General features: G+C 49.5%; 2 protein-coding genes across 6 annotated transcripts in view; both read right to left on the bottom strand.

Annotated features, from left to right (window-relative positions):
* Positions 1 to 3,177, bottom strand: part of NUP214 (nucleoporin 214) — a 101,739-nt gene extending 98,562 nt beyond the window's left edge. For all 5 annotated transcript variants that reach the window (XM_019638539.1, XM_019638550.1, XM_019638560.1 and 2 more), the window contains exons 1-2: positions 3,015 to 3,177; positions 619 to 814 (exon numbers count right to left, since the gene is read on the bottom strand). In XM_019638539.1, the coding sequence (XP_019494084.1) occupies positions 619 to 814; positions 3,015 to 3,059 (241 nt within the window). In that variant the 5' untranslated portion in view covers positions 3,060 to 3,177. The remainder of the gene's footprint in view (positions 1 to 618; positions 815 to 3,014) is intronic.
* A 1,044-nt stretch (positions 3,178 to 4,221) lies between these two features.
* The window catches only part of AIF1L (allograft inflammatory factor 1 like), a 21,524-nt gene continuing 14,445 nt past the window's right edge, over positions 4,222 to 11,300 (bottom strand). Inside the window, exons 4-5 of the mRNA XM_019638524.1 lie at positions 9,601 to 9,763; positions 4,222 to 7,102 (exon numbers count right to left, since the gene is read on the bottom strand). Coding sequence (XP_019494069.1) covers positions 7,015 to 7,102; positions 9,601 to 9,763 — 251 coding nt within the window. The 3' untranslated portion in view covers positions 4,222 to 7,014. The remainder of the gene's footprint in view (positions 7,103 to 9,600; positions 9,764 to 11,300) is intronic.

Here is an 11,300-nt window from a genome sequence, read left to right as displayed (position 1 = left end):
CTGATCTGCCTCACCCGGGAAGAGCGCAATGATGGTGCCAACTTGGGCCAGTGAAGCAACATCCTCCACAACTAGACTGAAGAACAAAACGACAGAAACTTCTCTGTTCCCCTTCCCTCAACTCCCCAACAAAAATCTTTAAAAAAATGTATTTTTACATAATTAACCAGTATGTGAATAATATCCTTTAAAAATTTTATAAGTGAAACTATGATAGTTTTATTTTCATTTTCAATTTTACTTGAGCCACAGTTTGTGAGCCGCAGTTTGCTGACCCCTGGTGGCTTTGTCCTCTCAAAAGTTTGCCGATCCCAGTCCTAGAGAGCCAGAACCAAAGTTCAACTGAGCAAAAATAAATGTGTGGCAGAATGGTACGTTCTTCCCTCTGAATTCAGAGGAACAACTCACTGAAAGAGAAATACAAAGGACCAAAGAGAACAACTAGACAGGCTTCCAGCATCCGACCTACAACTTATTCCTCTTGGGGGGGAGGGGGGGCAACCTTAGAACTAACAACAGTTTGAACTTTAATATTATGATGATTTCTTGGGAAGGAAACTACATTAGCACTTCATTATAATCCTCTCTTTACTATGCAACATAAAGCAAATAACTTACCTATCTTATTGGGATCATCTCCAGGTTTATTTTGAATAAGAAGGTTTTTAGTAGGAAAAACTTGCAGCCCACTGGCTCCTCCAGCGAAGACCAGGCCATACTTGTTGGACACAGCAAGCAGATTTGAGCGCTCCTTGGGCAACTCCTCCGGGGAGTCAAAGATTCTCACTTTTTTCAGTGCTCTAAACTGAAAATCCTGTTGTGAGGGATCAAAACAAGATCAATTCAGGGAAAACAGAAAATTAAATCTTGTCTGTCATCATATTACAGTACATCCAATTCCGGTACAACGAAAATACATATTACCCTGAGGCCAAGAACTGTATGCCTCCATCACTTTTAAGCTTCCTGTGAGTATTGTGGTACCTGGTATAGCGCTTATTAATATTTACTCAATGGAATAAATTTTTAAAGATTCTTTCATGAAGCCTTCCTTGACTCACACTGACCTTTTCCTTTTCTGAATTTCTAGTTTATTGTCTCAACCACCACACAAACTGCACTTTATTATTTATAACCTTGTCCTATTTCATGGTATGTATTGTGTCATGACCCAGAGTAGTGCTTTAAAAACTGTTAAATATTCAAAGCATCATCCAATTACACTGTAAGCTCAAACTTCTAGTGCAGTACTCAACGTGTGTGTGTGTGTGTGTGTGTGTGTGTGTGTGTGTAAATAATGACCACAGAAAGATAACCAAATCCCAAGAAATGACTTACCTGCATCAAATGTTAAACCCAAAAAGGAGATGTATGGTCAATCTCTTGGTGTTCAAGACTTACAAACATACCTGGATGCCATGAGGACATCGAAACACAAGTCCAAAACCCTTAACACAGGCTGGAGGGCCAGGCACGGCTTGATCCATTCACCTCCGCAGGCTCACCTCACAACACTGCTTCCCTTCTACAAGTGCGACATCACCTCTGCCACAACCAGTGGCACCTCCAGCCCCTGCCTATTTCCAGTTTTCACTTCCTTCCATTTTCATGCTCCTTAGTACGTTCAGGGCCTGGGGGCCTTCCTCAACCTCCTGTCAATGCCTGACTCGCCTCATCTTCCATGAATTTATCTATATGCTTTCCAAGACAATTTGCAGCGTGCTGAACCTCTTGGTAAAAAGAGTTCCGTAAGTTTACCAAATCACTGTTAAGGTGTACTATATATGGTTGAATTTTTTTCTTCAATTATAAACCTATCCTTAAGTTGAAGTTTGGGTGAAAAGAATGTGAATCGCCTTTTGCTTACATTCCAAAACTGTAAAAGCCAAAGGCAGCCTTTCTCAGCCTTCACTTTTGTACACTTACGGTGCTTCATACAAACACCATAGGATCCCTAACAAACCCCACATATAAGTTTCCTTGGATTAGATGTTTAATGCATATTTGCTAAAAGACTGACTGAAATAAACTCTTAATTCCAACTGAGTACGATGATAAAAAATACACACATGGCTTTCCAGGTGGAACCATATTACGGTTTCATACAGAAATAGAATACAATTTTTCAGTCTTTTTTTGTGATTCTCATGCCAATAATCCCAAATATCCCATTTGGGTCTTGGTCACATGGGGTGGAGGGCCAGTGAGATGAAAAGGCACAAGCGTGCTCCCCTTTCTGTTGTAATCAATAACTTAAAGGGGCACTATCATCTTCTAAGCCTGTGGTTCCAAAGCCTTTTTCTCCTTCAGCCCCAGGATATGTGAGGAATACGGCACATTCTCATTGGGTGGCTCACTCAGGCAGCGATTCTCAAGGAGGAGGAGTCACTACTACCTAAACGCACGTCAGTGATTTGCTGTTCAAATGCCTAACATCTTCCCCCAACTTACTCCCTTATGACCATCATTGGGGTCACCTGCCCCCTCTTTAGTTTCCTGACTTCAGGCAGACTTCCAGTACCAAAGGAGTCCTCCTATTCTAATTAACTAAAGATCGTTGTAGGATCGGTGGCGAACCCTGACTCTGCGTTAGGCCAGCCCCGACCACCTTACAGAAGTAGTACAATGAGAATGAAGGAAAAGTCTTACAAAAAACACCTGGATTACAGCCACCTTGTCAAATGTGACTTTGGGTAAGTTACCTTCCGAACCTTGAAAGTAGTGTGTGCCTGGCACACAGTAAACGCTCAATAAACAGCAGTTATTATCGTTACTCCGACCACCACATGAAAGTCGCTAGAGTAACTGACGTGGTGCGCACAAGACCAACGAGGGACGGGGAAGCTGCGTTCGGCGGGGCTAACACGCGGGCGGCACCGCAGAGTGCTCCAGGACGCGCAGGTGAGAGCTCTGAACGCCGCAAAAGTTCAAGCGGGAGGCGGGGCAGCCGGCACCCGCGCTTCGCCGTTTAGTGGGACTCCAAGGCAAAGCGAAGGCCCCGGCCAGTATCTGACCTTCATTTCCCGCTCGGGAATCATGGCATCCATCTCGTCTCCCATCGCGCCGGGATCAGCTGGTCCAAGCAGCAGCCGCAGCTGCCCACGGCCTTGCCCGCAAAGCCCAGGCCGCTCCGACTCCAACTTCCTTCTTTCAGAGCTAACGGCGCGCAGCGGTCCCCGAATTTCCGGCGCGCATTGATAGCGTCACTCATTTCAGTGGGCGTTGTGGTTCGAGGAGGCGGAGGGAGTAGGTGAAGTCGCGCCTTCTCCTGGCCGCCGCCTCCCATTGGCCGGCTCGGCCGGCGCGCCTGCGTCCTGGAGCGTCCAGGCCCCGCCCCCGGGTCCGCAGCTAGAATGGGCTGGCTTCGTGTCGGCGTCTTGTGTTGGAACGTGCAGGCTTGAGCGTCTGGTGCTTAGTGGTCGCTTGAGACCCCCCACAGTAACTCTTGGATGTAGGTTGGTCGTTAATAGCTCTCGATCCGGGGAAGTTAGGACTTGAGAAGTATTTCCAGGGGCAACTCTTGAGAGAGGCTTTGGAGGGCGCTGTGGAGGAAAAGAGGTTCAGAAAGTGGGTGGGGCGGGGCCTCGCCACGGGAGACTCCTGCCCCGGGAGACTCCTGCGTCTAAGCACGAACGCTGAAAGGGGAGGCTAACGGGCACCAGAGATCTCTTTGTTTACTCCTTCCAAAGTAATCATTTCCGAAGCGAGAGCCTGGAAACCGCAAAAACACTTTGGATGTGTTTTTCCTGCAAGACATCTAGTCACTTAGGAGTTATTATTGCCATTTAATTGATGGGGTAGCTGGAAGCACAGGGAAGTTATGAAAACTACCCAGCGCCCCTTGGTCAGGAAGTGGTGGGGGCAGGATTAGACTTCTGCTTGTCTGGGTATGCTAATTGATGACTATTATGTACAGATCTCTGTAGTGGATTTATATTAAAGGCTCTAGAACAGGGGTTCTTAACTTGAAGCAGGGGCAGGGGGCATATCCTGCCACTTAACTGTTTGGTTTTCAGCAAATTGTGCATCTGCGCCAAGCCTGCTTCTCATTTATAAAACAAGGTTGACAGATAGAACCTGCCTCGTGGGGTTGTTGTGAGAAGTAAATGAAGTCAGTGTTTAACCGAGCCTGGTACACAGGACATGTTCATTCAGTGTTACCGTTATCTAGCTTTTCTGAATTTGCCGAGTCCCAGAACCCCAAACACACCAATCAAGACATTGATAGTTTGTCTGTTTTATTTCCAGTATGCAGAGATGATATCTGGCACCACACACTCTCATACACACGCACACACATACAACATCCACTTGAACTTGCCCAACACACACTCCTTCCTTTCTGAGTTGCAGGGACAAAGCCACACTTGGCAATCCCCAAGTTTCTGGTTACATTAGTTAGATTTGGTCTTTCAGAAAGATAGCTAAAGTTCTAAGAAAGTGAGCCCTTAGCCAGAGAAGTAAGAGTCCCAGGGCCAATAGCCACAACCTGAAATATATGCAAGACCCCCCTTTCCAGAAACCACTCTTGAGCCACTCTCCCTCCAGGACCGACTGGAGTTCCAAGAAATGGTGAAGGAACTTGGGTGGTTTCTCATGATGCTCCTAGCCAATGGAAGCGCTCTGTCCTGCCCTTTCCAGAATCTGGGGACACACCCACTTGCTCTCCCTTAAGGAGGCTTCCTGTGGTCTTGTAAACTATGGAAGCTGTTGAAATAAGCCTGGTTGGTTGTGCCCTCCTCTCTGAGTGAGGATCAAGTGCCCTGACTATGATGGGGAGTCAAGACTACCTTGCTCAAAGGTCTCATCGTGTCCTAGAGAGGTGGGCGAGGTAGTGGGAAGGGGTGTGGACAGGCAGTTACTCAAGTAGGGAGCTTGGGAGGAAAAAAACCCAAGGCAGGAAGGGGGTGGGGTGAGATTTTACATTTACAGAGAAAATTGTTTTGCTAGGGTTTAAACTTCAACTAGGCATGTGCATTTGAGCAGCTCCTTCGCCTAAAGATCAACCAGTCACGGCCAAATAGTCTTGCTCCTGAACTGGCTGAGACCAGCGAATGAACCCAACCTGGCCCTTTTCCCATCCCCTATCTGCTCCACTCCCTTCAGCTGCTGTCAGGCAACTCCCTGAGCCCTTGATCATGGCCCACTGAGGAGCCACAGAGAGCCCACACCGGCTCCAAGAGTACCTACACATTTCCATTTAAGGTTTGGCAAATGCTCCTCCAAGGCTCTGGCTCAGTCTTGAGCCCATCTTGGCCTCCCCAGGATGGCGGTGCAGTCACCCCATAGCCCCTCCTTCATTTCGTCTCCCTCGTCCTTGTCCGAGTCTGACTTTCTCACTAGACTCTTAAATGTCATGTATCTATTTCATGACTGGGTTCTTAGCTCTTGGCCCATAGCAGGTGCTTAATAAATATGCTCAATTGATGACTGCATCTAAGTCCTGAGCTGGCAGGGTCAAGTGGGGTCCAGGCTGAGGTCCCTGCTCAGCCAAGATGGGGCCGCGTGTGACACCTTCCTGCATGAGTTCTAAGTGGCTTCGCTGAGAAGCTCTAGGGAAGGCAGAACTGCAGAGGCAGGCCTGGCCCTTACCCAAACCCTGATGCTGGCGCAGAGGCACTGGGAAAGGTGAGTCCTGGCCCGGGGCCTTCCCCAAGTGCTGTCCTAGGAAACGGCCTCTCCCTGCCCCTTCCCTTGTTTTCATGACTGACAGAAGCAGCCCCAAGCAGAGAGGAAACATGGGCAGGGCATCTGAACACCTGGGCTTCAGTCCAGACTCTTCCATCTCCAGATTAACTCCTGACCTTGGGCAAGGCAATTAATCCCTGGGGGCCACCAGTTTCCTCACCTGTGAAATGAGAGGACTGGCCCAGCTAACCTACAAGGTGGATCAGGGCTCTAAAACCCTGAGTCCGTAATAAGGGACACAGGTGACCCCAATCTAATCCCCAAGCTCAAGGTTTTGGGTGGTTTGGAAACAGATGAGTTAGTGACAGTGGACACAGCACATGGCAGGACAAAGTGGGGGGGGTGGGCTTAAAGCTTATGATAGATGGTCAATAAATATCTGTTGAATGACTGAGTGAATGAATGAATGGTCTGAGTAAGGTGGGAAGGTGAATGGGGGAAGCAGTCAGTTTTCAAGCCGACTGGGATCAGAAAGGCAGATCCCTATTTCTCAGTTCTTGGCTTAACAGTGGTGCTGACATTTTGCCGTGAGCATTTTCTTCCTCCTTCTAGCCTGTTGCCCTCAGCATCTTCCCTAAAAAGTGGGACTAGACTGAGCTGAACCCCCCTCCCCAAGGCCCCTGTCCTCCCCTCTACCTCTGAAGCCCTCTGCGGCCCCGGCAAGGGACAGAGCACCCTCTGAGCTATCTGTAAAGGTGTGGCCAAGGGCTAAGGCCGGAAGATTCCTTCCAGAACCTTCTTGAGGGTCTCCAATCGCCACCCCCCCCCATTCTCCTGTCACCTCATTAAGGACGGGAAGTGTGGCCTGAGTGGGGATCAGCTGGGGCATGGGGCAGCGAGTGGCCACGTCCTGGACAACCTGAGAGTACTGGGACCTCAGAGTGTCTGAGGAAACCCTAGCAAGGCCCTGCAGCCTCATCCCTACCCCAGGGTCTTCTGAAAGTGGGCTGAGGTCCTCACCAGGGCCCGGCCAGTGAGCCTGGACTTAGCTCAGCGACCTCCAGGAAGGATGGACAATGCCGGCTCCAAGCATGGGGATCACAGGCTTCCAGCCTCCCTGCCCTGGCCCTGCCACTTCCGGTTTTTGGTTTGATGTCAGCCCTTCTGCACAGGGAGTGGGGAAGGAAGGAAGAGAGGAGGGCCCCCAGAGCCCCTTTAAGGCAGATAATTTGTGCTTTACGAAGAGATCAGATTCTGCAGGTGAAAAAACAAACATGTCCAACAACGGGGAAAAAAAAAAAAGACATCGCAATGAGTCCAGAAGTACAATGAGATGAGGAGGGAGGGGCGGGGCAGGGAGGGGCGGGGCAGGTCCCGGCTGGGTCCTCAGGGCAGGCTGGCAATGTCTCTCTCTGGAGGGGGACCGGCTGGCTTGGGGCTGTTCTCGTTGGCTTTTCCTTCAAACATCATGACTCTGGTTTGGAGATGGAGAAAAAAACAAAATGGATTGAGATTAGGATTCCTCCCCTCATCCAGGGAAAGCTCACCCAGCCCTCACATCCACAAGGTCCTGAGCAGAATGCCTTTTGTCCATTCTCCAGTGGGATCTTCTCGGAAGCCCAGGACGGCAGCTACGTGGAAGAGGCTCCTAGTCCCGTTTTACAGAGGAGAAAACTCAGGCGCAAAGTGGTGATGTGACTCCTTGGAGCCACACAAGCAGTCCAAGCAGGACGAGCCCGGATCTCTGACTTCCAGGCCATGCGCCTTCCCCTAACCACGCTGCCTGGAGGAAGTGGAGCTAGGCTGGCCCCCGGATCTGCTCAAAACCCCTTCGGGTCTTCAAAACCTCCCACTGCTCTAAGGGTAAAGTCAGGGGTTCATGGTGTAGCCTCCGGAGGGAAGCAGCCTGGATTTGAGTCCCAGCCCTACAAATGTCCCAGCTGGTGACTCCAGGGAGACATTTAACCCCACTGATGCTGTGTTTCCATCTGGAAGTGAGGGTGCCAGAAGTGTTTATGTCTGGGAGCTGTTCCAAGCATCCATGCTCTACTCCATCTATAGTCATTCCCTGGGCGGGCGCTTCCAGTCCCCTTGCTTTATATCCCATCCAAAGGGTGACAGCCCACAAACAGCTTATCTCTGAGCTCCAGATTTGTACATCCAGCCCCCTCCTCCCCTCCCCTCTCCCCTTGGATGTCTGAAGGGCACTTCTGCTGTAGCACATCAAAAACTGAATTCTTAAATCCCACCTTCCCGTCTAAGCAAACATGACGGTCACTCACTCAGTTACTCAGACTTTAGAATCATCGGACTCTGTTTTCCTTTACACCCCACATCTGGGCATTTAAGAAATGCTTCCAGCTCTACCTCCAAAATCACTCTCAATTCCATCAGCTCCGGCCCCCCTCCACTGCAGCTTCTCCAGGTGAGCGGCCTCATCTCTTACCTATACAGCCTCCCTGCTGCCACTCTCGTCCCTGCCGCAGCCAGAGGGGGCCTTTTAAAAGTCAGCCCCTAGCTTAGAATACTCCAATGGCAGCCCTTCACATTAGTACAAAATATTAAGGCCCCGTGGGGCTGCTACAAGGCCCCATGTCCTCTGGGCCCTGCCCGTCTCTGCTGCCATCCTTCACTCGTGGTACTTACTGATGGCCTAGACCCACTGGCCTCTGTGCTGTTCCTTGAGCATTCAAGCACGATTCTGCCTCAGAGCCTTTGCACGTGCCATGTCCTCTGCCTGGAATGCTTTTCCCCAGATCTTCACACGGCTCATCTCTTCCCTTCTCTCACTCAGGGCTCTGGTCAAATGTCACCTTCTCAGTGACACCTTCCCTGCCCCATCCTATCCCTGTCCGTTCCTCTTGCCTACTTTATTTTTCTTTGTACTACACTATTGCAATTTGGTGTTTGGGTTTGTTTTGTCTGTCTCCTGCCATTAGAATGCAAGCTCGACGAGGCAGGCCAGCAACTCATGTCCCCAGCATCCAGGATAATTCCTGGTGTTTGGTGGTGCTCAGTAAACATTTGCTGAATTAATAAATGCTAAATCTAAGGAGTCAAGACACAGACGAGTCCCTGATACATAGTAAATGTCCACGAAATCTTCAGTGTCATTTTTATAGCACCATCATTCCGATTGCCACCACCTGGCCTCTGCAGTGTGGTCTGACCTTGCAAGTTTTCCCACCACACCTCCTGCCCCGTCCCACCCACACGAAAAGCTCTGACCAGCCCAAACTGTGGGCTCATGAGCCGTTTACTCAGCTTCCTGGGGCCTCAATTTTCCCTTTTGTAAAATCAAACAAGCGTATTTGATATTTGTACATTTGAAAAAATAAAGGAATCTTATTTTCTAAAAGCCGAGTAAGGCCCTTTTTGGCTCAAGTACCATGAGACCCTCCAGGGAATTTCTCTGCAGCTCCTCGGTGGGGAAATACCTACATACAGAGGGTGATTTTGGCCACCATGTACCAGGTGTGTGCCATCAGCCAGATACCGGGCTAGACTCTTCATTTGTGTTAAGTCATTAACCCTCCGGACAACGCTTCACGGAAGATATTTACTATATCTCTGTCTTTCAGATGAACAGCGTAAGATTCAAACTCCACCTCCCTGTAGAGCCAGTTTTTAACTTGACGCTATGCTTACAACCCCGTGGGGTAGCAGAGTCACTTTACAAATGAGGAAACTGAGGTCCAGCAAGTTTCACCAGTAGATTTATCACCATCACAGTTGCCGCTTACTGAACAGATTCCACCAGACCTTCCACTACCGGCGAATTTCGCCTGCAAGTTACATATTAACATGACCATTCGACAGATAAGGAAATCAGGTTCAGAGAAAGAAGTTAGTTAGGAAGTTTGCCCAGTGGGTCACACAATCCTGGCTGGGGAATGGCTGGGGTGCCCGCGCCAGGGGCCTCTCCACACACAATGCCTTCAGAGGCCCCAGGACAGGCAGGGAGGCACTTACAGCTTGAGGACAGCGGACCGTTTCCCCAGCATCATGTTCACAAAGTCCCGGTAGGAGATGGTGTCGCTGACCCCACCTGTCACCTCCGAAATCATCTTCTTCATCTCCAGGTGGGTCTTGGGGACCCCAAGCTTCTCCATCATCCTCTTTAAAGACATCAGATCTGCCGGAGGAAAAGCAGGTCCTTTAAGTGGAGACAGGAGACGGGGGCGAGTGGGAAGCTGGCACAGCTCCCTCGGGCACCCCATGCCCAAAAAAGTCCAGCAGGACAGCCCCTCCCTGGAGACTGCAGCCAATGGCCTTTTTCCTCTAGGGAGAATGGGCCCACCACACACCCCTCCTCCCTTCGGAGGCAGTAGAGACTAACCATTAGGGACAGGGGCTTCTAGCGTCAGACAGCCAGTTTGGAATCCAGCTCTGCTATTTCTGGCTGTGGGACTCGGGGCAAACTATACTTAACCTCTCTGAACCCCTGCTCCCATCAATAGTTAAATGGAAGGGACGATGCACAAAACGCATGTGGCACAAAGCAGGTGCACAGTGAAGGAACCACTATTCTTGACTGTTGTTATCTCTGCTGCTTCCTGCGGTTAAAGGAGTCATGGGTCCGCTGCCCAGCTACCCAGGAAGTCACTGCCCAGTGAGGTGGGGTCAGGGAGTTGGTCTGAACGCAGGCACCTAAAGTCACTCTCCAGGGTGCCCGTCTGTCACTCCCACCCTGCAGTCCTAGGGCTCCACATTGGCCAGAAGAGAGAGAGTGACGAAAATATCCTGCAGGGCAGGAAAACCAACAAAAGAACAAAATTCAAGAAAAACAAGGGAGGCACCAAAAAGCCAGTACACCCTGATGAGTTGCTGCCTCTGACCGCCAGGCTCCCAAGATCTGAGGCAATTTCCTTCAGATTGTTCCATGAACAATGGGACAGCAAAGGATGGCGGGAAAGAGGGCGCCGCAGGGGGCTGATTTTAGGGCCAAGCGGTGGTGCGCCAGCTCACCCGAGAGGCACAGCAGGCAGGACGGGTGCCAGGCCCCTAGGTGCCAGGATGTCCAGGGCATTTCAAAGAAAGCTGGGCAGCTTTCTGCAGGAAGAAGTGAAAGGTCTCCCACGAGCTCCTGGCCAGACTCTAAGTTGGCAAGACCTTTCTGGAAGGCCATTTGGCAAGGTGCTTCCCAGGCTTCTGACCCAAATGTCTAATTCCTGAGATTTACTCTAAAGAAATAATCGGTGACGTGGACCAAGATTCATATGCAAAGCTGTTCTTCACAGGACACTATGGACACAGGACTTCATAGGACACTATCAATGACACTGAGGTGTTTGCCGAGTAAATTCTAGTCTGTCCCTTCAATGGGACACTATGAGCCATTAATTATATCTCAAAAGAAAAGTTTATCACATTCAAAATACTCATAATAGGTTCTTTTCTTTTTTTTTAAAAAAAGGAGGTTCTAAAATGGTATCAAACAGCATTTGTGATTGGAACAAAGAGTGGAAGGACATAAATTAAAATGCTGATAGCAGTTCTTTCTGGGAGGTGGGACTGTGGGTATTTTTGTATTTTTGTCTTTGTGCTTTGCTGTGCTTTCCAAAAATTTTTATGATGAAGATGTATTAACTTGATACCGCCCCTCCCCCCCAATTTTTTTCTAAAGAATAAAAATATTCAAAAGGGAGAAGAATGAGAGGACATAGGAGGAG

Source organism: Hipposideros armiger, unplaced genomic scaffold (genome assembly GCF_001890085.2).
Source record: "Hipposideros armiger isolate ML-2016 unplaced genomic scaffold, ASM189008v1 scaffold_3, whole genome shotgun sequence".
In the NCBI taxonomy this organism is placed as follows: Eukaryota; Metazoa; Chordata; class Mammalia; order Chiroptera; family Hipposideridae; genus Hipposideros; species Hipposideros armiger.
Note: the sequence above shows the minus strand (reverse complement) of the source record. Positions and strands in the feature narration are given on the sequence as shown.